The sequence below is a fragment of the Gambusia affinis genome, linkage group LG19 (genome assembly GCF_019740435.1).
Source record: "Gambusia affinis linkage group LG19, SWU_Gaff_1.0, whole genome shotgun sequence".
Taxonomy (NCBI): domain Eukaryota; kingdom Metazoa; phylum Chordata; class Actinopteri; order Cyprinodontiformes; family Poeciliidae; genus Gambusia; species Gambusia affinis.
In genome coordinates this window covers 3772632-3799633 of record NC_057886.1, presented here as the reverse complement: position 1 = coordinate 3799633, position 27002 = coordinate 3772632, and the positions used below count along the sequence as shown (strand labels likewise).

The 27002-nt window shown below is 41.3% G+C and overlaps 1 protein-coding gene across 3 annotated transcripts; it reads left to right on the top strand.

The window, feature by feature from the left end:
• The first annotated feature begins 377 nt into the window (after positions 1-377).
• Positions 378-27002, top strand: tlcd4b (TLC domain containing 4b). Of its 3 annotated transcripts, XR_006369019.1 has the most exons (8): positions 378-1781; positions 8427-8579; positions 12478-12567; positions 19235-19293; positions 20610-20704; positions 20791-20864; positions 21249-23156; positions 23285-27002. XR_006369019.1 is itself a non-coding variant. In XM_044099333.1 (7 exons), exons 2-7 carry the CDS (start codon positions 8434-8436, stop codon positions 21577-21579), a joined length of 795 nt encoding a protein of 264 aa, XP_043955268.1. In that variant the 5' UTR covers positions 378-1781; positions 8427-8433; the 3' UTR covers positions 21580-27002. The 3 variants fall into 3 exon arrangements, 2 of the variants coding, with proteins under 2 accessions (XP_043955268.1, XP_043955269.1); XM_044099333.1 differs by having other exon boundaries at positions 21249-27002; XM_044099334.1 differs by lacking the exons at positions 378-1781; positions 8427-8579 and having other exon boundaries at positions 12486-12567; positions 16050-19293; positions 21249-27002.

The following is a 27002-nucleotide window of genomic DNA, read 5'->3' as shown; positions in this document are numbered from 1 at the left end:
TGGATAGGAGAAATGTAGTTTTGACTAGTGAAAACTAAATTATAGATATCTAAAATGCAAATAATGACTAGACAAAACTAAATTTAAGATATCTTGAATTGTAATTTTGACTAGTCAAAATTCCTTTTAAGATATCTCTAAATGAATTTGAGATATCTTGAATTATTCAGCTTTTCCATTTAAGATATCTTAAATTAACATTCTGTCTAGTCAAAAAGTCACAGATTTACGTAACATATTCAGGCATTCTAGCCTTCGGTTACTTGATTATGCAGTGGTCCACAGTGTCAGATCAGTCCAGCTCAAATGTTCGTTTTTTTAACAATATTCAGCGCTGCAACTCGTGCTTGACATGAATTAAGAAATATGAAGACTTTTTCGACGTCAAGTGCAGAGAAGTCAAGGTAAGTGGATGCTCAGTTATCGGTTCATATAACTGTAGCTTTCCAAGCTACGTTAGCTTCGTGCTAGTGGAATAATGAAATATTTATTGAGAAAATTTAAGTAGCCTATTTAGTTAGCACTGGAGTTGCCATCCGCTTATAAAATATGGAATTGTCTACAAGATAGTCCGGTATTTTGGCAAATAAATTTTACGTCCCGAAGCGATATGGAAAGCAATTTGTAGTGTATATGATTTGTTCCAGCAGCGGGCGAGAGGCGGGGTACACCTGGACAGGTAGCCAGTCCATCGCAGGAGCTAAAGGATGGGTGTAGTGCCGTGTAGTATGTCAAAATCAAGAGCTGGCTGGCTTTACTATAATTTCCGAAAAGGCAGATAGCTTTACCACAGTATAAAAACTACATCTGGTTATTACTTGAACTGGCCCGGGCTGCGGAATATTAATATCAATACAATAAAATCGCGCTCTCCGCATATCCCATACTGAAGAGCTCTTTCTATATTGTGGCATTTCTTACAATTTTGTCCAAAACTGCCAGCGCCATTGAATTTGTTCAGGCAATTGTTTGGACAGCTCAGTACAGCCAAAGAGGGGCTTACACGCAATCTCTTAATTCAGATATCTAAAATTGTAATTCTGACTAGTCATAATTACGTTCGAGATATCTTAAATTATAGTTACGGATGTGTGACCCTTCTAATGACGAATCCGATGACGTCATTTGAGATATCTTGAAAGGAATTTTGACTAGTCAAAATGAAATTGAAGATATCTTGAATTATTCTTCCTAGTCAGAATGTAAATACAGATATCTTAAATTACCATTCCGGATAGTCAAAATGTAGTTTTGTCTAGTCAAAATGCAATTTTAGATATCTAGAATGTAATTACGGATAGTCAGACGAAACCGAATTTATGTTAAAACAGCTTGCCTTAGCCCGTGTCCAGGGGGGCGTGTGCACGCGGAGGCGGGTACGTGCCGACGTCACCGCTCGCTCGCTCGCTTTCTGTCAAGAGTCAAAATAAAACGACTAAAAAAAACAAAAAACTTTTCTATCGGTACTCTCGTGCGAAAACACACGAAAGCGAGGACATGAGGCGGTGAGAGAAGCCATTGCTCTCCTTGTTCGCAGCGGCTGGTGGGACGCGCGGCGCTTGTCTTCGTGGCGGGGGAAGGAAAGGCTGTTGTGCTGTTCCTCCGCTCGTCCTGGGGGTCTCGCTGGGAGAGCCAGTGGCGCCGCTTTCAGTTTTAGCCGAGCCGCTAGCTAACGTCAAGTTGAAGGAAAGTGGAGAGAAGACGCCCACAACAACACAGGTGCTACAACGGGGCGGGGGGTGGTTTGTCCGCCAACTTGTGCCCTATGCGACGGCTAGCAGGTAAAACGGACCTCATACCTCCTCTTCCACCGCTACGAGCCAATGTATTCTGTCTGCATTTTACCTTAGACTTTTCTGTTTGTCCTCCTTTTTATTCGTAGTTGCCAGCTCATACGTAACTCCGTGTTCGGACCTGGTAACGGGGACTGCTTGTTACAACTCGTTCCCCACCTGTCTGGGTTTGGATTCAAGAAGGGGAGGGGTGGGGGGGGAACAATTAAAAAATAAATAAAGCGACGTTTCTTGTTGCTGATGCGTTCCTCGCCAAATCTCGCCATTTTCTTGGCTGCCTGCAACGCTTTTGTTGTTCGTTTGCATCCAAAGAGCAGGGCGCACTGAATGTCTTCGTGGGTAGATAATCTCATCTTTGCTGCACATCCCGGATAGCGCGAGCCGCTCCGCGGTGGACGGCGTGCAGGTCCCTCCACATCGTGGAGGAGGGAGGTGGAGGTATTGTTATAGGGTCTGTGTGCAAGATGCACCCATCAGCCGTGATGTATCAGTATTCATGTCAGGATCCAGCATGCTGGAGGAGACCGGTGCGATCAGGCTTCTGCGGGAAGAGAGAGAGAGGAGAAGGAGGTGTGTGTGTGTGTGTGTGTTGGGGGGGCTATTGTGCAAGTCCAAGCCCAGAGGTTTGGTGTAGCAATGCGGTAGACTGGGGGTCGGTTTGGATTTCCAAACGAACAGAGTCGTGGGAGGGAAATTGAAGCGCTATTATTTATGTTTGGTCGATATGTCAGTGGGGGGGTTGGAGGGGGTGTCACGGTTTGCTGACAGCAGCAGGATGGTCCTGCGGAAGAAGGTCAGGAGTGGATGACGGAGCGGGCTCTCCTGTTCCGGGGCCGCGAGCCGCAGAGAGGAGGCTCCGCGGGCCGCCTCCTCTCTCTCCACGGGGCGGGATATGAAGCAGCCTGCCAGGTGAAGGATGCTGAATTATTCAGGCGCAAGCTGCATATATGATCAGCGCAGAAATGTGGGGAATAATGGGCTCACTGGGTGTTGTGGAGCTTTTCTCTGCTTTGCTGCTGAACCTGATAGTTTTTTGTTTTTTTTAATAATGAGGATTTGCACTGCTTAAAAAGTCTTTGATTAGTGTGTTTAATGCTGGTGACTTCAACTAGGAGTTGGCGATATGGACTTAAGAGTTTTATCACAATATTTTGTGGTACTATTGTGATAACAAGAAAATGACTAAAAGAACTACTTACTTTTTTTTAAAGCAACTTTAGGTATGGCTGTGACTGATAATCATTATTCCACAAACAAACACTGCTCCTGAAAAACAATCCCATTTATAATGTGCTTCTTTAGGACACCAGTCACATAAAGAAGTGTGATTTATGTCACTAAAATGTACAGAGGAACTGCATTTAATCATATTTTCAAATGCATTGATATCTATTGAACAAACAGTGGAGAAAATGGCAGAACTAACTGACATCATTAATTGGAATTTATCATGGCAACAATAACTTATCAATTCTTATCATGATGAGACATTTATCACAATAAACAATATGATGAATGTCCATTCCCACATTCAAGCAAAAAAAATAGTTGCCTGAAACTGCGTAGAACAAGATTGAAACTTCTGCTTTTTGGAGTGTAACTTGGACCAGCCATATTTTAAAATCGTATCCTTGTCAAGTAAGGACAGTTTGAGAGTTTTGGTACCTTATTTGTTGTTTTTCTATTTTACAATAAAAAAAATAAACAAACCCAAAGACTATCACCTTTAGTGCATTGTTTCACCAAAACTACTCTTAAGAACCACGGGTCTGGTTCAAGTTGAATATGAAGTTGTCCAGAGGAAAAGTCTGTAGGAATCCTGTGTGTGGTGGACCAACACAGGACAGGTCTTAATCGTCAAATGAAAGGAACATCTTTTTTTTTTTTTTTATTTATTTCTATTTTGCAAGCAGACAGGAAAAGTTTGGGTTCTCCCCCATTACCAATACCTAAATGAATAAAGATCTTAAAGTACCCATCCTCACAAACAAGTTTTAAAGCCACGGGATAAACCTACTTCACCAGACTCAGTCCATTGTTAAGACCGACTGGATCACCGTTCAGATAACACAAGTTCTGAAGCCCCCTCTGTGGGTCGGCTTGTTAGCGTACGAGCTAAAATCTGAGAATACTTGAGACCAAATGTGCTTCTATCTGCCTATTTTAATAGTTCAAACACTAAATAAACCTTAATATGCATTAATGCCCACAGTGCTAACCGTCTTAACACTACCACAGAAGCTAACATCTACAGTCTTCTTTATTTCCGGTCTTGGTGTTCAATCAATCAGTGCCAAGAAAAATAAATGGAGCTCTTAAGTTGGCTACCTTGCAAACGCCACGAAAGTCTGGTATAATATTTGCCGTGAGCCACGTGGAAGACGGCAGACATGTTGAAAAACGTGCTGCGGTCAGATGAGACCTGATAGTACCTTTTGGTCAGTGGGCACTACTCTGTGTTGGTCTATCGCATAAAATCCCAGTAAAATATAAGGATGTCTTTGGATTTCTGAACACTTCTCCAAATCACTGTAGGTGTGTGTACATCACATACACAAGGCGTCATGTGCAGCTTGGCGGTTAACCCACTTAGATTGCTTTGCAAACAGAATAATTCCACAGATCTGTACCGTATCAGATTCCCACTGCTCTCTGCCAACTCTCAGTAACCTTTGTCTTGCACAAAGTAATCTGTTAGCGGTAATTAGCGTTTGCATAACTCTCATAATTCTCTGGATTTAATCAGCAGTTCAGGGTATGTAGCAGGTGACAGTCCAGGCTGGCGCTGACGCAGGATCTCGCAACGGATAATAACTCCGGACGCAGGCGAAAGCTCATAATGAGCCTTCACCTGTTGTGACCTGCACTTTCCTGCTAACTTTACAGCCTCTTCTGCTTCCTGCTTTGTTTTTGTTCAGTTGGAGTTTTAACCCAAGAACAGAAAGCAGAAACAAAAAAACACAATTCAGATGATGAGGATTTTGTTCGATAAATAAATGTCCAAATAATAATAATTTTTTTTAAAAGGGTTGCAAGCGGCGTCCGCGTATTCATCAGTTAACACAAGTTAAGGACTGCTGTGTTTTTGGGAAGCAGAGCTGAGAGGAAGTCGACTTGACGCGTCTGGCGAATCAATAGTTTTGTTCTTGAACATAAGCAGCTGTAGAAAACTGATGAGAGCACGGTGTCAGTGTCGGGGAGCAGAGGATCAATAACCTCCACCACTATACTTTCAAAAACATCAAAGTTCACAAGAACAAGCGATCTCCTCTCAGTGCGTCTTTAATGTTTGTCTTCATTTTGCAAAGACAAACATCCAGTTTGTTGACCTCAGTGAAGGGAACCAGATTTCCCCAAAGGAGTCACTGTGGTGTGTGCAGTTCATGTGGAGACGGCTCACATGCGGAGTGATCAAAATCAAATTACTCATCGCAGAGAGAGTTTTTTTTTTTTTTTTTTTTCTTTGTTTACCCCAAACGGTTTACTTTACGACAAAAAAAAAAAAAGATTGAGCCCAGTAGAAGTCGCTTTTCATCCGAGCTGTTCACCGATTGCTACAAAAGTTTAGAAGTGCTTTAAATGACCTTATTGGTGTCAATATTGTTGGCATGGAAGTGGCCTCTAATATAAGGCAGCTGCTGCTGAGAATATTGCAGGTCACAATACTTGGAGTGCACCGATTTCAGTTTTCTGGCCAAACACTGATGTTTAAAAAGCCAATACGGATTTAAAAAAAAAGAAAAAGAAAAAAATATTTATGTTTTGTTATGAGGCCATCTAAACCGGTGTGTATATAAATAGGCAATATGATTAAATGTACTCATTTCATGCTGTTTAACTGTACTACATATATTATCCAGGACTCTGTATTATGCAGCGAACCGATCGATCTGCACCTGTTTTCTTAATTTTGAGTGATCATTCGATGATTGCGTCAAATGATCACTTTTAGAGCCGCACAGTTTATCAAAACACAGTATATACAATATCTTGGTTGCAAAATTGCTCACATGCAATATCTGTCGGGGTGCTTTAATAAAGGCGCCATACGTTCACTCTCTGCACGAGAGCAATGTAGTTGGCCTGTTGGATGATCTCCAACTGTTCTTGATGTCAACACCTCATGTATATTTATAGTAGTCGGGTTACTAAAGCTGATGGATATCAGTGTGAGAATGACACAGAATGAGAAAAGTGTAGTTTGACACAGTAGTATCATAGTTCCATATTTCTTTAAAATTTGTACGCGGTAATAATTCAATTAAAAACATTCCTATATTAAATTAAATGTCATAACATTCAAGTGTCTCCAAAGAGTTGTCCTACGATGATGATCCATAGTAAAATGTCAAGGATGACGCTGTCAGTTTGCAAGCTAGCACTGCTAATCCACCTAATTTGAAAATATCTCTGTCTGGCCGTGTTGAGATGCTTACCAGCTGCTCTCAGTTGTAAAAATTAGAACTTGTTTCCATGGTTGTACATCATAACATTTATAAATAAAAGCAAAAATTCCTCCAGCTGCACAACATACAAAACCAGAGGGAATAAATGTCCCAAAATGCAATGCTCCAACAGGAAGAGAAAAGAAAAGGCGATGAAAATCTACAAAAATAATGAATTAAAGCTAATGTGTCAGAGATACTCCAACATGTATTCTAAAATAATAATCCTATAAGCAAAGCTAACCATTGCAACAGTCTTTTAGTTTAACATAATTTTTATTTTATGGCTGTAAAAACTGACTTGGCGCAATGGGAATGTTTTAAAAACTGTGTTTAAAGTGTATTTAAATGTTTGGCCCTGGGCGAAATTCTGCCTTATGATGTGAGCCAAACACAGTCAAAGTCTCAGCTTCAAAGTAAAAGCATGAGCTACTTGCGCAATTTCAACCCAAATCTTTAGTAAATGTAACATTTGGAGAAAGCACTTCTACACCGCTGTGGTTGTCTAAATGCTAACAGAGCTAGCACAGGCTACAAACGGCTCTGTCGACACACAAGACGGGAATTTGATCCGTTTTCCAACCACAACCCGGCAAGCTGGACGGTGATTCCAGCAACCTTTGACATATTTATTGCCAGTAGATATATTTTATCACAGTGTGTTTCAGAGATTGTTTGCCTTTTGTAACTCGACTCTTTAAATACATTAGAGCTGAGATAAAACACGCCGACCAGGCAGTGTTTCACAACAAATGGTACACAAGAAGTATACATGAGTATCAACGAGTACCATGTTTTATTTATTTTTTTCTTTCTTTGGGGGGTTTAGGGTGAGGTGAATGACTTGTCCCAGCTGTACAAATTAAATTTTTGGTTTTATTAGCTCTGATACTCCATTTTGAAAGACATTTGCTGACAAGGAGGTTAAAAAAATGTACATTGCCTCGTAAAAGTCTTCATACCTCTTGACGTTTTTCCACATTTTGCATAAATTACAGCCACAAGCTTGGATGTTTGTATGTAGATCTATAAAGTAGGATGTGCAAGTGCATTTAGAATCATCTTTTGTTGCAAGCTGCAGGAGAAGACCTAAACCGGCTCAGTGTGAGCCGGTTTAGGTCTAGACACTAAAATAGTCTAGACACTATTTTAGTGTCTAGACTAAAATATTGACCCGTTCTTCTTTGCAAAATTTTAGCAAATTTGAAATTTTATTTTACATTAGCTGTCTTACCCCCAATTGCACTGAACAAATTTAAAGTTGTGTTGTTTTTCACTCGTTTGACCAAGCCTGCGAAGCTGTATTGCATCGGTATCAGCCGATGTTGCACCTCAGATACCTGTATCAGTATCGGACACAGTGGATCGGTGCATCCCTACTCTGACATTTCATACTTTACTCATCAGAGTAAAGAACGAAGAAAGCTAGCCAAATTTTTCTGGAGACTTGATTGTAAAAAGTGTCTCTCTTCTGCTCCTCTCCGTGTTCTAAAAGCCTTTTTAATAGTAATATGGCGAAATGTTCGAGCCATATGAACACTTTTTAGCAAGGCGCTGTAATGCCCAGCTGATTTAAATGTATTTATTTATTTAAAGCAGACTGTAGGAACAATGAACAGCATTGTTGAAGTAAACTCTTGTTTTGCAAACTGCTTGCGCCTCATAAGCTTCATCACCCGTTGCTTCATTTAAAAAAAAAAAAAAAAGACTTTGTTTCCTTCTCGGGGATTGTTTCTCTTTTTTTTTTTTGCCGGTTTCCCGGTAATCCGCTTGCAGAATACGCATAATGGAGACCTTTTATTCCAAATTCAGCTCCTGTGCTGCCTGCTGTATTCAGACTCATTTTCCTACAGATTCTCAGTCTTGTCCTTCTGCTTCCCTTTCCTCTGCTGTTCGTTTCGTCCGTAAAGCGAGGCTCAGCTGAAGCCCGCCTGTCACTTGCATTAGACGGCGTTTGTTCTCAGTTTATCTATTTTTCCCTCTGTCTCTTTCCTCTTCCTGTTCGGTTTGGTGGACTTGATGAACACGCAGCCTCCCACCGCCACTGTCACATCGGTTTCCTCTGTCGCCGCCGCCGCCGTCCAGGATGACTGACAGTGATCGACCCAACCTGTCTGTGTGGATCACTCACTCCATGTCCCTGTCCCTTCCTGCCCCCCCCCCCCCGGCCCCTCCCTGTTGTGTCTAGGTGAGTGATGGAGACGAGAGAGTTGAGCGTCGTGGCTGGCAGCTTCGTGGGCTTCCAGATTCTCTTCTCGGTGGCCAGTCCGCGGCTCTCGCTGGCCGTCACTACGGGTTACAAACAGCTACCTCCCACCAAGCTCACCGAATGGAACTCCAGGTGCGTGGGTGCGAAAACCTTACATTGTGAACATATTTATATTTTGCCTCCCATTCATGTCTGTCCACTTTGGCGTAACAGTAAATGATGCCACGCCAATTAATCACACGGTAAATTGAAGCGAGCGCAGTAATTTCCATCTGCTTGATTGCATTACTTTAAAATCATCTTAAAACAACAATACTATCATTTATTGCATTAATTTCCGGGATAATTTATTGTCCAACAAAACTTGTTATTGTGACAGACCGAATTATTTATATTGCAGTTGTAAAATACAATATAAACGAGGTGTCAATTTTTAATCAGATTTTTTTTATTTTATCTTGGAGTTTCATTGAATCTTAAGTGAGAACCTGTTGGAAAAACAAAAATATGCTTTTTTTATATCTTTTTTTTTTTTTTTTGCTTACAGACTAACCATTTCCTGTTTAAGATCACGTAGTATTGCCAAAGTTTCTTCTATTTTCTCAATCCCAGAATTAATCAATTGCCTGATCAATTGATACAGACTATTCATATAGTAAAAAAAAAATTTAAAACAATCCTGAAAAGCATACTCATTGGTGTTTTTACACGTGTTTAAATAAATGAAGATAATGTGTTCGGGAATCTGTAAGTTGTACACGAGGCTGAATCTGATTTTTGATGATCCACAGTCCACTTCCTGATATCTTTTGATCTTCCTGTGATGTCACACAAGGAGGAAGTGTTGCCTCCATGTTGACACAGGTCTCATGTGCGTCCTGAATGGTACAGTGTCTAGTCACTCCCATGCTGCATATGCTTTTCTACATAGTTGTTTGAACAGATGGACGCTGGACCTTCAGCCATCTGGATTTGTACTGTAGAAGAAACTAAACTTGGGGAATTTCAAATATCTCTTCCTGATATCTTGGCTGTTCTTTTTTTTGTTTTTTGGAAGCAGAACACCAGGAAGCAGCGTGTTAAAGTGCAGCTTTTGAATTCACCCACAGAAGTTCCTCATCAACCCAAATTACAAAACCATGACATCATCATCTGGGTTTTCCCAAATGGTTTAAAGGCACAAATAAAGGAATAACAAAACAGGAAACATTTAATCTAACTTAAGGCCAGACAATCGAAGGAAATTGAGTCTATTTGTCTTTTTATAGTCTAAAATCATCTAAACCAAAAGAGGATGTATATGATCATTTGATTCAGCAATAATGCAGTTATAGATACAACAGTTTAGTAGAATTATAACTTTGAGTAAAAATATCTGAAACGTCTCAGGCTTTCCAGAATATGTCACTTGTAGGTTCCATATTGCTGTTTTTAGTTTCCACATGGTATAAGTCTGTGCTAGCTGACTGTCAGGGCGCTGCAGCTAACAAATGTGACCCAAATCCGATTTTCTTTGTGCCGATATTCAACTCTTTCATGGCAGTCTGATCGGCCCAATTCCATTTTTTAAATTTATTTTTCTTTCACCCCAAAAAAATCTGTCACTTCCGTACCCGGTACTAAGTGAAATGAATACATGACAGTTTTAAAAGCGTCTGCAGTGTGAAATCTTATCCAGCTTTTATGTCGATGTGAGACATCCATCATAATTCTGCTCCAGAAGAAGCCTGATGTGGTAAATCCGGATGTAAACTATGACGAAAATGTATAATTGCAAAATTATGAAAGAGGTTTGTGTCGGTGAAGTGCATCACATCCCAGTCCCACCACTCTGGGCTCTGACTGCACCAAACTGACTTCTTCTCTACAGAGGTTGCAGTCAATGGCCCACAAAAGGCCGTTACTAGTAGTTCTGGTTTTCTTAGTTTCCTCCATCTTGTTATGATCTTGTGATGACACTGTCAGCTCCCATCACTGAATAAACGTTAAAATCGATCCAACGGCGGCGGCCATTTTTAATCTCATAAACCGTGCGACGCTGCGTAACATCTACGTTCTTCTTCTGCGCTTGTTTTGAGGTCGTAAACCGTTCACAGAGAAGTTGGATTCCAGCAAAAAGTAACTTTGCTCTTTTCAAACTATAACTCTCTCTCTCTGAATACCTTGAAGTCGGCTAATGTTTTTATGTATTGCAGACTTCTGCCCACGTCCCTCTTGAAAATGACATCCAGATCTCAATGGGGTTTAGCTGGTTAAATAAAGGGAAAAAAAAAAAAAAAGTTTCCAGTCGACCAATCAAACTGCTGCTTCAGCTTTTCTACCTTCCTCCCAACAAAGAGTTTACATCCAGCGGTCGCGAGGGGCAAGCATTTATGCCAAGTCCTCAGTGTATAGCGTTACAGTGAAAGGACATCCTCACCAAACTGACCCCTGAGTGTTGCTGATACTGACGCTGTCATGAGCCGCGTCCTGTCATGATTGAAGCAAACTCATCGTCCTGCACACGTGCGCCGCAGTGGGAGGCTTAATGTTTCAAGTGGAAGCCCCGTGGTTTGAGTTCAGAGGGCAACTGTCTGTTGTGCAACGTCTTTTTTTTTTTTTTTTCCCCCCCCACTGACCCCGATGCGTGCGTCCTCTCGGCCCGTTTGTTTGCTGTCGGCCCAGCTCCCTTTCATTTGCCCGGCCGCGGCTGGCATCAGTTTTTTGTTTGACCCTAGGAGAAAGAACGGAGTGCCTCGGCCAAGTAGTCCCAAACAAGTTGGAGGCAAAGCATCTACTAATGGGTTCGCTTCAGAGTGCTTCTCCGTTGCATAAGACCCAGCTCCGAGTGTGTCAGTGTTGGTTGCGTAAGAGTGACTTAAGTGCAAGGAGACAAGTGTGAAAGTATCTCCGAAGAGAAAGAACAGAATGTTTTAGTAAAGTTAAGAAAAGTACAGAGTTCTCAATCAACAAAAGGATTCACGCGTCTTCCTATTGTCACATTTCATGACGATACCTCCAGTATTGTCACTTTAAGACGATACTGTATTTTATGATAGACCAACACTTTTTTGTTTTTAGCACTTCACAGAGAGATGAACAACATAAAAGTAAACTGCTGTAGACAGAATCCCTTAATCTAATGGTTTAAATTAGGGCTGTGAACAATTATATTAGTAATTGAATAATCTATCAATTATTCTGATTTGTAATTGAATATGAAAATGTTCTCCTTCTGTTGTAGATACTTAAGCTAATGAAAGAAATATGAGAGAAAATGCTTGTAAATAAACAATTCAGTTCCTTTTTTTTAAAAAATAAGAAAGCATGTGGTCATTTAAAATGCAATTCGATTCAAACATCACTTTTATTCTGAAGTTTAGTCCCAATTTTACGGCCTTAAATTACAAAAGCAAATGTTTTCAAAGTCATATTTGATTTATACAGCATTTTTACAACAACTGAAGGTAACGTCGTTTCTGCAAATGGCACAATGTGCCTGGAAAATGCATAATGCCAGCCCTGTAAATGAAAAATCCACAGACGGTGCCAATTTTTGTTTGATTAATTGTCAGAATAAGCTATAGCGTTATCAATTACTAAAATAATTGTTGGTTGCAGACCTGCTCCAACTATAACACTTATAGTTGACAATGTTAAAGCGTGTCTGAAAGGCACCACAAGCCGCTGCTCTTCTGTCGGCATTCTCAGAAGCTGCTTGGTTAGCCGACTGTACAGCCAGCTGTGGCCAACACCTGCAGCCTGTGGACGGTCCCAGAGACCGAACAGTGATGGTGCAAGAACTGTGATCCTGGTAACAGGGAGATAAGAGCTGCTGGCTCTCAGGAGTTCTTCTTCTGTGACCCAGATAACCACTCCAAAGGTCAGAGGAGAGGCGAAATTTAAATGTCCCCGTAGGCTCAAATGGCTATTTATCAAGTCAAACTAAAGCTTCCTCATTATGTGGACAAAACCCGTTGTGGTCATCTTGACTCAATACGATCCTGTGTGTGTGTGTGTGTGTGTGTGTGTGTGTATTGTCAATCCCCAGGTTGGTGTCCACTGTGCACGCCTTGATCGTGGGGCTGTTCTGTTTGTACATCCTGTGGTTCGACGACGCCGTCAACGCCAACCCCGTCTGGTGAGACTTCTGGAAATCCCTCTGCCTCGTTATGTTAAAGTGCAGCTGCAGCGCCAACCCTATCGGGGCGGGGTGGGGAGAGAAAAGGGAACGATTTCTTTCGTTTTCACGTATCAGACTGGCAGGGGATCAAGAATTTGAAGCTGAAAAACGGTGGAGGATAGTCTGAGTTGAAATGTAATGCCTTCTGGGCTGACAAAGATGCCGTTCATTTCTTCTTTTAGACAGAGAGAGAAGAGGAGAGAGCAGATCTAACATGTCAGAGGAGTCTCCAGTGGGTTTTAGATTCACTGGATTTGGCCTTTTCCTCTCCTGTCTGTTTCTTCCCCTCTCTCTGCTGCAACTATTTTTTTCCCCCCACTTGCACAAATTATTATCCTTCCAGCCCCTCATTTGTTTTTCATTATATCCGTCTTGTAGATATTTTCCTCTTGAGTTTTTGATTTTTCTTGTCTTTGCATTCTTGCAGCACTCCTTCCTTCCTTCCTTAGTCTCATTTCTAGAGTCTGTTTCACTTCCTCCAGCTGTCCTTTAGACATAAATCCAACCAGAAAAACTCCTTTTCCTAGCCGTGGAACGGCAGCCTGCCTCATCGCGCCCCGATCAGCGTCCTCCTGCTTTCAGCTGCCCGGTGTACCCCACGTCTCTGGCTGAAGGCACACCTCACTTGTGTTCACTGTCTAACTTTGCTGATGGAGCAGAGAAGTGAAAGTGGGGTTCAGGTTGAAGTGGGGGGACGAGTAAGGAGAAAAGATGGAGGCGCCGCTCTCCTCTGTCCTCCTTGTTGCAGAGTTTCTGTTCAGGTTCTAAGCGGTTCACCCCACCAATGGACTGTTCTGTTGCACAGTTCCCTCTACTTTGTTTCTGTAACTTGCTTTGTCCTTTTTATTTCTTCCACTGTCTTGCAAATGTATTCAAACATTTTGTCACATGCCCTTAAACTTAAATGTGTTGTTTTTTTGTTGTTGTTTTAGCCACTTTTGCAGGCAGTTCTGCATGAGGGATTAACACGGTTTTGGTCCCTCTTTGTTTTTTTTTTGGGTTTTTTTTTGAGAAACAGCTCAAGCTCAGTCAAATTGGACCGAGAGCCTCAAGATGTCATTACAATTTACATCTGTACTTTTTCCCATTCTAACATTTGCTGGTAGTTTCATCTTAACCAGAAATGCACCCATTGCAGTTTTCTGACCAATCTTTAAAAAGCCTGACTTGCCGATTCCGGCTGATGCACTTCTTTTTTTTTTTTTTTGTCTAAAAAGTTGCTAATTAAAGCTACAAAGTTGCTAAGTCAGCAACATTGGGGTGACTATTGCTGACCACTCTTGCAGTCAAGACCTGGTGGCTGGTTCTCTGTCAACCCTCTCTTACAAAAGGAAACAGTGACTGATTTTCAGACGTTTACAGACGTAGTGAAGATCAGTGGATAAGAGCTTTTTCTCATGGAGGTATCGACTGATCGCCCAAAATGACAGAAACTTTGTCCCGATTTAGCAGTACACTCCTAACCAGCATATCGACTATTTAGGTCAGAGGTCAGAAGGGCTTATTACCATCACCCTAATCTTTAGCTCCCTCCACAAATTCTTTAGATGAAAGTGAAGAATTTCTCTCCAAACCACAAATTTTCCTTTCACCCAGAAGGAACATGTTTGTGAAAGTAGAAGTTACTTTAAAGCTAAATCTCTCAATAATGTTGAGCATAACTGAAAATACTTTCACAAGGCACTGTGAATATATCTGCTTATTCCTTCACTCCTCTTTTCTCAGCTCATCCTTTCCACCCACTAGAACTAACCCGATCCACCGCACGATCCTAATGGGTTTAAGGCTAACCTCCTGGCCGCTCCGCCGTTCTGCATGCATGAACTCTCCAGTCAGTCCGATTGTGTCGCAGCTTTAAGACGTGCCAAGCTGCAGCGCCGACCTCTGCTGGCTTCAGAGGCCAGAGCCAAACTGTTAGATGCCCACATTGTTTTGTAGCCGGCTCGGGCTCTTATCATAATTCGCCAAGTATCTCTGATGGCCTCGCCTGGCCTGCCTCTCTTGATTGGCTTATCTGGACTTGAACTCAGTAGGCGTGTGTGCGGCATGTTGTAGACATGGTGAGGCTTCAGGGTTAAAGACGTTGGACCACGTGTAGACCTTCAAACGTTATGGAGACTCAGCTGTTGGAACCTCACCAAAGACATTTCTAGGAATTGAATTGAGATGTTGTGTGTGTTGCTTAGCAGCAGTGAAGCTGATGGCATTGCCAACAATCCGCAGCAGCTACCAAAATAGTTGGACCCGGTCAGTAGATTATTTAAACCTAATGTCACATCCGCGTTCCCACTCTGTCTGCAGACACAGTCTTCACATGTTCTGATGGTGTTGGAATCCACAATATGTTTCTGCAGCCAGATATTGGTGGCACGGTTGTTACCTCAAGTTACTTTTTTAAGCCAATCCCTGACTAAAGTGAAGTTTACACAGCAGGCAAATGCAACCCGAATTTCGGACCCATTTCGTCCAGCTTTCATGTTCGGATTTATGCCTGAACGTAAATAATGGCTGAAAGTTATAGTTAGGATTTGCTGTGTCATAACAAATTAGAATTTGTTCTGACTATCTCACACTTTTCCAAGTGAGATAGTTGAACAGTTTCACTCTAAAACCACACTTCCAGTCTTGTCCCTCCATATTACACTGCTGATAAATTTGCGGTTGTACAGTGAACCCTTGTTTTTCGCGTTCCAAAAAGAACCCATGACAGGCGAAATCTGTGAAGTAGTTGCCTTTATTTTTTACTATTATTATAAAGCATAATTAAATACTTTACACTGAAACCAAAGAACAAAACCAGTTTCAGGCCCAAGCATTTCTTTAAACAAATATAACGCTGTGTTACAAATAACTACAATAAAATAATCATTTTAACCATCAATACGAAGTACACTAGGACAAATTGTGACTTGCGTATTTCACTGTTCCTCTGACTGTGACGCTGTGACCTCATTCTGCTCTCTAGTGTCTTTTTCTTCTGAAGCCTGTGGTGCAGGTGTGTTTTTTTCGAGAGGAGAACAGAGTTATCTATAGTTGTTGTCGCTCTTTTTTTCTTCTGGGCAAAAACATTTGCCAAAATTTGCCCAGCTGCATTACGTATATTTAAATACTGTAACGTTATTGGCGCTGTTTAGCCAATCAGGACGCAGAACAAAATGCACTGTGGGAAAAAAAAAAACGCACAAAAAACTCCGCGAAGCAGCGAGGCTGTGAAAGGAGAACCGCGTTACAGCGAGGGTTCACTGTATTTGTACCACCAACCTGAGTGTCCAGTGAGACTGAACCCTGGCTCAACCTAAGAGGTGGGCTGTAGAGGCTTCCTGCGGGAGTTCAGAGCAGAGCTGCTGCTCCTCTGCATCAGTAGTCAGTTGATATGGTTCTGGCTTCTGGTCGGGATGCCTCCTGAAAACTTCCCTCTTGGTTGTTTTTTGTCCCTCAAGGAGAAGACTCTTGGGAAGACGTCGTATAAATCCGCTGTGGCATGGGAAGAGCTTGGGATCCCCCAGAATGAGTTGGAGAGTATAACAGGCAGCCTATGATCTAATATAGGAATGCAATCTTTCTGACATATAGTCTGATACACTGAGTTTTGTAGAAACCTAATCAATATTTAAAAACAACAATACATTCGTTTATAAGATGGTTCCCTACACTTTGGTTTACTTCCAAAACGGGTTCCTGTCTAGGATGCACATTCATTCTACTCATGAAAAGCTGCCAGCAAAAGTAGCTCAAACTTTCCAATATGTGCATCTGGAATTGTAAGAAATGTGTCTGACTGCAGATCATACGCTCAGTATGAACACAGAAAATGTAAGGATCTTTTGAGACGAGGCTATCACGATCCTCCGAACATAAAAGGTATCCATGTCTGCTGTATTCCAGTCAGTTATTGACATATTGAATTAGGAACGCGGGTTTACTGTACATTTGATTAACTGCAGCTGAGTCACATTGATGTGATCATGGAAAAGACTTTGGACTCTGTGGCGGCAGCAGCCTGCAGGACCCCTGATTGTTTCACCACCGTTCAGGTTGGGTTCTGTTCAACCTGATATTTGCTCAATGTGTCTAAGTGTAAGTGCAGTAAGGCGATACAGCAGATTGGTTAGCAGGAGGAGCTCAGGGCTGGAATGGCCGTTAATGGAATGTGAGGAAAAGAGAGAATCCTGAATGATTCAATATCTGTTTCCAAAATGGGATAAAACTGCATATTATGGTGCGGGGAAAGTGACCGTTCATGTTTTGGGCCTACTATAGTGGGCAGCTATCCAAAACATTAAGACACCGTGTCTAACGTTGATTGTAAGTACACAGTGCACTGCCACCTTCTGGTCAACTAGTGTAAATGCATAAAAAAACAATCTTAAAACCCACATGGTTGGTACTAGTGCTGCGCAACATAATGAACTGCAATCATCGCAATATCAGTGTGAGCAGAAAAGCTGCAAAGGACTGATTTTATGTTGTGTTAGCATCGTGCTTGTTTTAAGTGTAATGCATTCACATTTTGAAAATCAATGATGTATTGAGAAAGTAGGATGGATTCTAATTGCTCCTAATGAAACACTCAATTTATATTTTTCAAATGTTTGTGGAGACTGATGGGGACATTGTGTAATAGTAAAGAACGATGAGAGTTAATCGTAGCTGTTATTCCAAATTTCAGCGAGACCCAAATTTGCAAAACATTGTCCCCATTTTTTAGTCGTCAGTCTCAGGTCCCTACACGCAGAGACGACGGCTGTAAATTTTTGTAAAGAGCTAAAATTAACACTGAAAGCTCTGTAGTGGGCATGCCGGGCCAATCGGTGGCGCTGTGACACTCCCACAGAAGGACACAAAAAACAAACACTGGATGTGGGATAGAGAGAGAGAAGGAGAGGTGGAACTGTGTCATCTTTTAAAAGAAAAAGAAACAAAACAACTCAGTGTAAACATGAAGTATTCATTTAAAAATGAATCCACTCTGGGACCTGCTTTCAAAAATGACCATTTCTGGTCTCCCAAAAAGCAGTCAAGACGACAAAGAAATCATTGCAGATGAACCTAAAATGGTCTTTGTGTGGACAGGACCTAAAATATCAGAGACCTAGAAAACAATATTGTATTAGTCCTTCTTTAGTAAGACACAAAAATATTGGGAGCAACAACTATCAACTAAGGACCAAACAAATTTATAGAATTTTGAAGATTCACATTTATATTGGGAAGAATATGCAGTTCCATTAAAGTGGAGGTCTTCTATCAATTATATTTTTTTAAATTACCTTTTTTTTCTTAAATATCCTGCCAGGTCCTGTCCTCACCAGCGCAGGTTTTGAGCTGAAAATCCGGCCAATCTGAGCCAACAGAATAGTTACCACCCACAAGTGACTAATTTGCCCACTAGACACAGAGTTCACGCTCAACTTTCTAGCTAATGCGCTCTCTCAACTAATAAATAGGATTTCTTAATAAGCTCTGGGCTTATGGCCGGAATATGACTCCTAGTACTAATGCAGCTACTTGTACTGACAAGCTATAAATATGTTTGTGACGCACTGAATAAGTGATTAGTGGCCACTAAGGAAAGAGTGAAAGATGATAGGAAAATCTTGGCTGACCTTAACATGATCCATGACAGTGGACGGTCAGCTGTGTTTAGGTCAAGGTCTGTACTGAGTTGAGGAGTCATCGCTGTGTCCCTACATGACAACTGAACAGGGTTCCCCCCAGAAAACCTGCTAAGTTTGATGTTAGGGGGCGCTAGCACAGTCCACGAGCGGCCCACCGTGTTTTTGTGGTGAAAAATGTTAAAAGTCACAAACATTTGGAGCAGACATTATAATTTGGAAATAATGGCGTGTGAGGCCAACTGGCAGGGACGGCGCAAATTAATGCATCAACTATAAATCTATTAGTCCATCTTTTCTGTCACTGTAAAAAACCTTATAAAAAACAGTTTGTTTTTTTATTTTAAAACCTGATTTAAAATAAACAACACTTAGCCTGGTGGAGGGGGGCTGGGGGCTGGTAAAGCCTGGAGGCCCGCCAGGCTTATAATAAACTGGAGGAAACCATGACTGGGCATATATATATGTGTGTGTGTGTGTGTGTGTTTCTGAGCGTTGGCTCCTTGTAGTGCGAATGTTTTTTTTTTTTTTATTTACAGTACATGTGCAGTAACGTGAGGTCCTGTTACAGGAACCGTCAGGCAGCCATGTGCCACACGACACCTGCGACTGATACCACCGTCACATGTAAACTGAAGCAAAGGCATCTCCTCCATTGCTGCTGTGAATCGACGTTATTCACAGACACTTAAAATCCTCCAGAGCCGGATCATAACCAGAACGTCTCTCCTCATCCCAAACGTACTGGTTCTTACGGTTATCCCATCAACATGTTGGTTTTAACTAACATGTAGCGACACACCGATAAGATATGATCTTGAATGACCACCAAGCATGAATGATAATGACTCTGTTCCAGATCGCCTGTTAATTAGTCTTCAGATATATGCTGTGCGTTTTGAAGCTGCCTATAAGAGTCAGCAGATCCCCCTCCTGGTTTGCTGACATTGATTGTAATATCGTCCCAGTTTCACTGCAAGTACCTTTAAACTTTGTTTGCTGTTCCACAGGGGTGACCCTAATCTGGTCAAACTAAATGTAGCCATAACCTGTGGCTACCTCCTCTACGGTAAGCGCCTTCCTCGACCTCTATTGATCATTTACCAACCTAACAGGACGTGGCAGGCATTATTTTGTTAGTTTCCTTATCAATACTTTTGCAACTTACCCTCTTGTAGCTTGTGTAGCTATCCTTTGAACCTTTTGTCACGTTACAACCAGATAGGTGGTTTTTCTTCATTTTTTTAAATAAATAGAAATAAGAAAAATGTGGCATGTATGAATCCAAACTCCCTCTACTGCATAATTGTTAGACACACTTTCTGTTTTTATTTAACTGCTCAGCAATAAATTTAACAAGCAGTATTTTTAATAAAACCGAGTCAGTTTTTTATTTTATTTACTTATTTTGTCAGTTTAAAAACAAAAGTTTTAAGTGTCAACAAGAAAGGAATATGAGTCGGTCTTTCCTTTGAATAAAAGCTTGCTGTAATTGAGCAATAACTTAATGAATGTACGTGCCTGGACCTGTTCTTCAGTAAAACTTATTGGACGTTTGTGCTGCCTGCTTTTGTGAGATTACAAAAGAAGAAAAAAATAATAATCTTCATATCTCATTGAAGCATGTTGGGGGATATTACACACAGCAACATTGTACTAAACAATTTCTGTTTAAAGTAGACTGAAAATTTCTTTGAAACTTTCAGCCGAAAAACGACAAACTGTCCATCTGTATATCAAATCCCTGTTCATCATACCATTCTTAGATCGAGGTGGAGGAAGCTGCATAATATTCTACTAAGGGCTGCAAAAAGCCTGGGAGCTGCACTTTGAACACCTCTCCTGGAAGAAAATCTGTTAGTCTGTGAAGTTATTGAGGCTGTGGTGAAGGTTCGCCTCCATAACCCCTCAACATTCATCCATAGGTGCAATAGAATGGTCAAGGTATAATCATGTGTTAGAATGGCCTAGTCAAAGTCGAAACCTGAGTCTAATCTAATGATTAGAGCTCCAGTTCTTTTGAAAATGAAAGTAAGCAAAAACTTGCGTCTCTAACAGAACAAAGCAAGTTAAGAAATACCTCAAACAGTAGTAGTGTTATCTTTTGCTTCAAAGGACTAAATATAAAATGCATTATTTTAATTACTTTATTTGCAATAAATTAAATTAAAAAAAAAACAAAGAAACACCAAAATAATTTCCACTTTTTGGCTGTAATGTGACAAAATGTATGTTTGTTGCCTCTGTTAAACCCAGAGAAATAATAACTGCTCATTGTATCCCAGTTAACAGCCCAAACATCTATTAAGCTGTTTACAATTTAATATTAAACGTCCTTTTGATCATAACCTCAGTAGTTCTTCCACCTTCATCTCTCCTCCTCAGATCTTGTCCTGCTAGCATGTAACTGGAGCACAATGGGGGACAGCTTTTTCGTCTGCCACCACTTGGCGGCGCTGTATGCCTATGGATTCGTGTTGGTGAGGACGCTGTTTCCCAGGAGGAGAAAACCAGATTAAACTCTTCCCGTGTTTCTCCGACTAATGCATCCATTTGGCTTTTGCAGACACGCGGGGTGCTTCCTTATTTCGCCAATTTCCGTCTCATTTCAGAGCTGTCCACGCCGTTCGTGAACCAAAGGTGAGACGGCCGCAAGTCAGGCAAATTCCTACAAATTTCCAAATTTGTGGTTAAGTTTAGGGTCAAATATAAAGCACAGACTTCAGTGCTTTATATTGGTTGTCCTACAGAAGCGTATTTCACTTTTTTGTTTTTATTTTTCAAGAGCAGTGATGTTTTTGTGCCGTTATGACTCATAACATACCAATCATGGCGCCCATTGTATGTTACAACCATACCTAAAGTTCCCTGCAATAGAAGTGCCAAATAATTCTTATTGTCACGTTTATCTCTGTCACAATAGCACCACAAAATGTCATGATGAAACTTCAAATATCACCTACCCCTAATCTGTGACGCAACAGTGTTCAAGACGTCAACCCCTCTGCCTCCTCTGTCCCTCAGGTGGTTCTACGAGGTGTTGAAGTACCCCCGCTCACACCGGATGGTGGTGCTGAACGGCGTTGCCATGGCGGTGGTGTTCTTCGTCGTCCGCATTGCCGTCATGCCGTCCTACTGGGCGAGCGTCTTCGCCACATTCGGCACGCCCGAGTTCGAGCGGCTGGGCCTGGGAGCGCAGGTGGCCTGGATCACGTCGTGCATCGCCCTGGACGTCCTCAACACCATCTGGATGTACAAGATCGCCCGCGGCTGCTACAGAGTCCTGACGGGGAGAGGCGGGCGGAAGGTGAAGGCCGACGTGGACGAGAAGCACGCGAACAACCACACGGACTAACGCGGGGACAAAGAACCCTCGACTGCATGATGGACGCGGGGAGCGGAGGCGTTCCAAACCCGCCCGCCCCTCGGCCTCGGAGTCCTCAGGTTTCCGACGAGGAGAGCACTCTTTGACTCACGCAAGCACCAGCGATCCCAACCTCACTGGGTGTTGTTTTTTTTTTGTTTTTGTTTTTTTTGTGTGTCTCTCCCTTCTCACCCAGTGAGCGTGATTACTCTACTGCTGGGAGGTAGCTTTCTTCGGTTGCAGAAAACAAATTAGAGATCACAAGCACACTTTTAGCACCATCTGTCACTCCCGTCTCTCGCCGATTCATCCCCAGCCTCCTCTTCAGCGCTCAACTTCAGCCAAAGCCTAATCCTCTGAAGTGCCTGTGGAAAAACAGGAAAGCAATAATAGTGGAGGTATAGCAAAGTTGAGGTTTCTTCCCCCTGCACCTCACCCCCCCGTCCCATCATCATCACCTCCATCCCTCCTTTCAGTGAACAACTGGGAGCTCATTTCCCGTCCACGGCGGAAGAGATGTGGTCAACCTACAGGGCTCTTGTCTTAAATCCATCAAACCTCAGAACAAGAGACAGAAAAAAAAACACCAGGATGCCTCTCCCAGTTTTTACCTGCTGTGGCCTCCTTATAATAAGTAGCGCCTCTCTGCGTCACCAGCCATGCTTCTCCATCCAAATCTCATCTAAGTACTCGACACTCTCCAGGATTTTTATTTTGTTTTGTTTAGTTTTTGCTGCTGCGCCAGTATCATTAGCTGTGACGGTACAACATCCATTACAACCCTCTGCCTCAGCTGGAATGTTTTTGTTCTACCTCTCCCCCCTGCCTTACAGACTTTGTAAATAATCATGGTTTACTCAGAAGCATAGTTTTTTGTTGTTTTTTTTTTTTTTTAAACTAAGGAGAGAGTTTATCCGTGAAGATCGTGACATTAAAATCTCCGAGGGACTTCCCATTTCTTCCGGTTTCGGAGGTCATCCCGGTCCATCCACCAGAACGCAGCGGCATCGCTCCGGGTTCTCAGAACGAATCATAAGTGCCTCGCAAAAGTTTTCAGACCCCCATTTTTAACTTCATTTTGTCGCGCTTCTACTACGAACCTCAATGTCTTTAATTGGGATTTTATGTGCTAGATCGACGCAAAAAAAAAAAAACGTGTAAAAATTCAGTCGGATAGGGAAAATGAAATTAGAAATTTAATTTTCTCACATATAAACACCTAAAAAGTGTGATGTCATGTCTTTGCAGTTCCAACTGCAAGCCTTTGTGGGTTACTTCTACATTGAATATCCTCTAGAAATCTATTCCAGATCTCTGATGGAATAGAAACACATTTGTTTCCCCACAACAATATTTAATTTAAGTATTTTTGAATTGAAGGAATTCGCTACCAGCGAGAATTTATTTAAGCTAATCTGAACACAAAGCACTTTATATCATCTCTCCACATTAATGAGCCGCTATGTGTTGGTCTATCATTAGATGAAGTCATCCTGTAGTTGCGACAGTCTTTAGGAAGAGGGGCGTGAACACTTTTACGAGGCATTGCAGGCCAACCCTGAGATCCGGTACCTGCCTGAAAGCATCGCTGATTATTTGACAGAATGTCAGCAGTAGAGTTGCTTGAAATCTCTCTCTCTCTTTTTTTTTTTTTTTCTTTTTTTTCCCCCCCTCTCGCTCTCTGTCCATGACTCAGATTGATTTGGAAACGCTGTGCTGCTGGAAGCGGCCCGGCAACCTGCATGCCCAGTTTTTCCCGTATAAACTGTAGATCTTCATTGTAGAGCATGGTAAGACTGACATATTTCTGTGATGCCTTAGTGAACTGTCAAGGTAGATGAACACCATCTAATTATTGATTGCATTAATCTAATTGTGGGCTGGGCGGGAGTGGGGTAGGAGAAGGGGTTGTCTTCCAAAATGTGCCCCCTCCCCACCTTTCTCCACCTCCTTCAACACAGAGCATAGTCAAAGCATGAACTTCTTGTACTTTTGATGATTTCTCCTCACTGTGCATGTTTCAGTATTTACACGTTCAGCATCTATGCAGGTGCCTTCTGCATAGCGGTAAACTCTCTTAATTGTTAACACATCTTCTATATGCCAGTTGCCAGTACTTGTATTTTGTTTCATTTAGTTGTTTTTTTTTTTGTTTTTTTCGGTTTTTTTACAGATACAGAGAGATTTCTTTGTAAGAGGTTTGCTAATAACCACAACCTGGCAGACAGAAACATGGGATCTCTCCGATTTAGTTTCACAAGAAGACGACGGGGATCGACATCATCACTGTTGGTCCCAGCCAAGGTTTCCTGTATAAGCACAAACATTAACCAAATGTACCCCGGAAGCAGAACGACTGAATGTTTCTAACGTGCATTACTGCGGTAGAGTAGTTCAAGAAGTGAACACTAGAGGGAGCAGCGAGATTGTCAAATCAAGCTTGTGTGAGATGAGATCTGTTATTCCAGTTGTTCTCAAGTCTTTTATAGCAACTTCCATCTCATTATCAAAACTTAGACTTTTTTTCTTTTTTTTTTTTTTTTACATTTCTTCTTATGTTTTTTAAAAAAACAAGAAAGACGTGAAGTCAGAATTAAGACAGTAACCTCAGAATCTAATATGGTTCCCTGCCATGTAAAACTTAGGGATGGTTGAAGTAAAAAAGAAAGATATTTATTAGAACTTTTGAGTTTTTGTATGTTCAGTTAGTCTGTCTCTCTCACACACACACACACGCACACAAGCGCCTTTTGTGAGGACATTGTTTGAAAGATCAAAATACGGAGAAATGTAGTACTGGACGCACAACGTGATCGTTTTCTTCTTTCTTTTCAACAGTTTCTGGTTTTTCAACTCACATTTTTGGTAAATTTAAAATTTACCTGTCCTAACAACAGAATGAATGTTCACAGCAAAATACAACATTTTCTTCAAAATAAATCCAAAAAATAAAATAAAATAAACTGGAATATTCTCCAGGTTATGCCAGAATATATAGCTCACACCATTTTCTTTTATTTGCTTTTCTTTCTTCTATTTTTTAATTGTAATTTTTTTTTTGCACAGCTGAAAATGTACACCACTATCAGCTATTCATGTTAGAACTAGAGGCTCCATCGAGTTCGAACATCTAGACGGAGTTTGGGTGAGCTCTGTGTGTTTGGGTGAACAGTCACAGTGACACGGCTCCACAACTAAATGGGATTTTTATTATTTAAAAACCAACAAATGATAACAGGGTCCCAGGGTTAAACTGTCTTTAGCATCTTCTATTCACAGTAGCACTAAGCATGAACAGCAGCCTCTTCTGCGTATTATTAAACCTCTACTTTAACTGAGATTTCCCAAAAATGGCCGACGACTTCTTTTTTTTTTCTTTTTTTTTTTTTTTTGTCCAACATGATCGATGCAACTGGACTATTTAAAAGAATAAAAAGCACTTTCTGCTGTAATGCGTACAGCTTCCAGTATCCTGCAGACGTCTGACTCAGTCAACAGCCAGCCCCAATAAAAAAAAAATTGTTTCCCTTCTTATGTGTTTAAAAGAGGAAAAGTTCTCGCCAGCTTCTTTGGATCTCTGATTGTTATTAGCTTGTAAAGCTGATGGCGTTTAGAACGGTCGCCATGAATCATCAACGCGTTAACACTTTGGCACCAGGGCACAGTTGAGTCGAGTTTGATATAATTTCCAGATTCGAGAGGCAGCAACATGTAGCCAGCAGCTCTTGCTTCAGGCTCACTACTGTTTTGTTGCTTGTTTTTTTTTTTTTTCTATATTTCGTTTCATTTCCGTTCCTTCAACTCCACTTTGCAAATAGTGATACCAAACTCTGCTCTGGGTAAAGGGCATTTTCATGACTAAGGAAAATGACTAATTTTCATTAGTCATCTTCAAATCTAGCTTGACTATTTGCAGTTCATTGACCCTAAAACAAGAATTGATATAACCTGTTCAGTTCATTCAAACATTCACATCGCTTCTCAACTCCACACATTGTAAAAGTCGCCTGTGTGATCGTGGATGAATGGGTAGTTTTGGCCGTCTGGGACAGTCTAGTTGTATTTTTCACTGTGGAAGTCTAAAGCACACTCCCTATCTCTGGGATGTCCCTTATTTCTGTCTGCCACTTACAGAGGAGGGGCTACAGTCTCTTGTGCCTTTTTTACACAAAGTGGATGTTGCAATCGGATTCGGATAAGCATGATTATGTCCTGGTGTACATGCCTTGTGTATATTTTTCTAAACCCGCCTGCACAACGATTATCTGGTCGAGTATCCTAACCCAAAGCTGATCCCTCTTAGGGAGCCCCCAATTGTTTTTTTTTTGTTTTTTTTTGGTGACGGTTTATCGGCGGGGCATACCAATGTGAATGCTGTGATGTGTTATTTAGTGGCCTTAGGGCAATTTCAGATGATAATGGCAATCAGAATATTCCGGCGTGTAGGGATTTACGGAACAACTTTCGTCTCATTTATTTGGCCTGTTAAGGAAAAAGAAGAAAATCTAAGAAAAATCATAGATTTTCTGAGAGTGGCTGAGATGAATCATCCAGTAATTTTTCTGGGTCTCCTTTAGTTTAGACAGAAGCTGCTCTTTGACGCAGCACTCATCGCACAACGTGAGAAGTAAACCACCCAGTCATCTGCATACAGGAGGACTTTGACATCTGATTAAAGTGGGATTTCAGTTTGGCCTCCCACCCAGGGCTTTGTACAAAAAAACCTGAATGTGACAGTGAATTAATGTGGAGTCTGACTGTGATTTGTAATCAGCACCATCAGGCTGGAACAACCACGATGTCCTCGGATTAGATAGGAGACAGCTGCTCGTTGACGAATGAATTACAGTATTTAAACACAAACGTATAACTGAAAATGTATATGAATCATGTAAAACCTTGAACTGATCAAAATGATTGACCTCTTCGGTGCAACTTATAACGAAGGTATTACTTTGAAGCGACTATTAGTTTTGTTTTCTTTTTATTCTCTGATGTCAAATGTGGTGATCTGTACACAATGAAAGCTAATTAATTGAACATCGCAAGGATGGCAGCGTTTGTTCGATAGTGGAAACTGAATGTAAAAAGTAATAATAATAATAATCAAATGTCTTGCCTGGATTTTTTTATTTTTTCTTTCCCAGTGAATAACTTTGTCAGTGTGGCTTTCCTTCCTCTTTGTTTCATCTTTGAATGCGATGCAATCGGTACGACCTTCTTATTTTTCTCGATTTTAATGTGAAATGGCCTACACTACGAAAAGGCCCATTGGGTCACTGAGTTTTACCACATGACTCAGACTTTTGTTCTCTACAATGACCACTACTAATTATCTTGTAATTGTAGTGATTAAAACGCTGAGAATTACTTGAAAGTGTTGTTCTTCAATAAAGATGAACACGAAAAGTTGA

Excerpts from the sequence above, each read along its gene's own strand:
- tlcd4b (XM_044099333.1), top strand. The coding sequence starts at position 8,434 with ATGGAGACGAGAGAGTTGAGCGTCGTGGCTGGCAGCTTCGTGGGCTTC. Across the intron at positions 8,580-12,477 it reads CTCACCGAATGGAACTCCAG|GTTGGTGTCCACTGTGCACG; the intron begins GTGCGTGGGTGC and ends GTCAATCCCCAG. Across the intron at positions 12,568-19,234 it reads GTCAACGCCAACCCCGTCTG|GGGTGACCCTAATCTGGTCA; the intron begins GTGAGACTTCTG and ends GCTGTTCCACAG.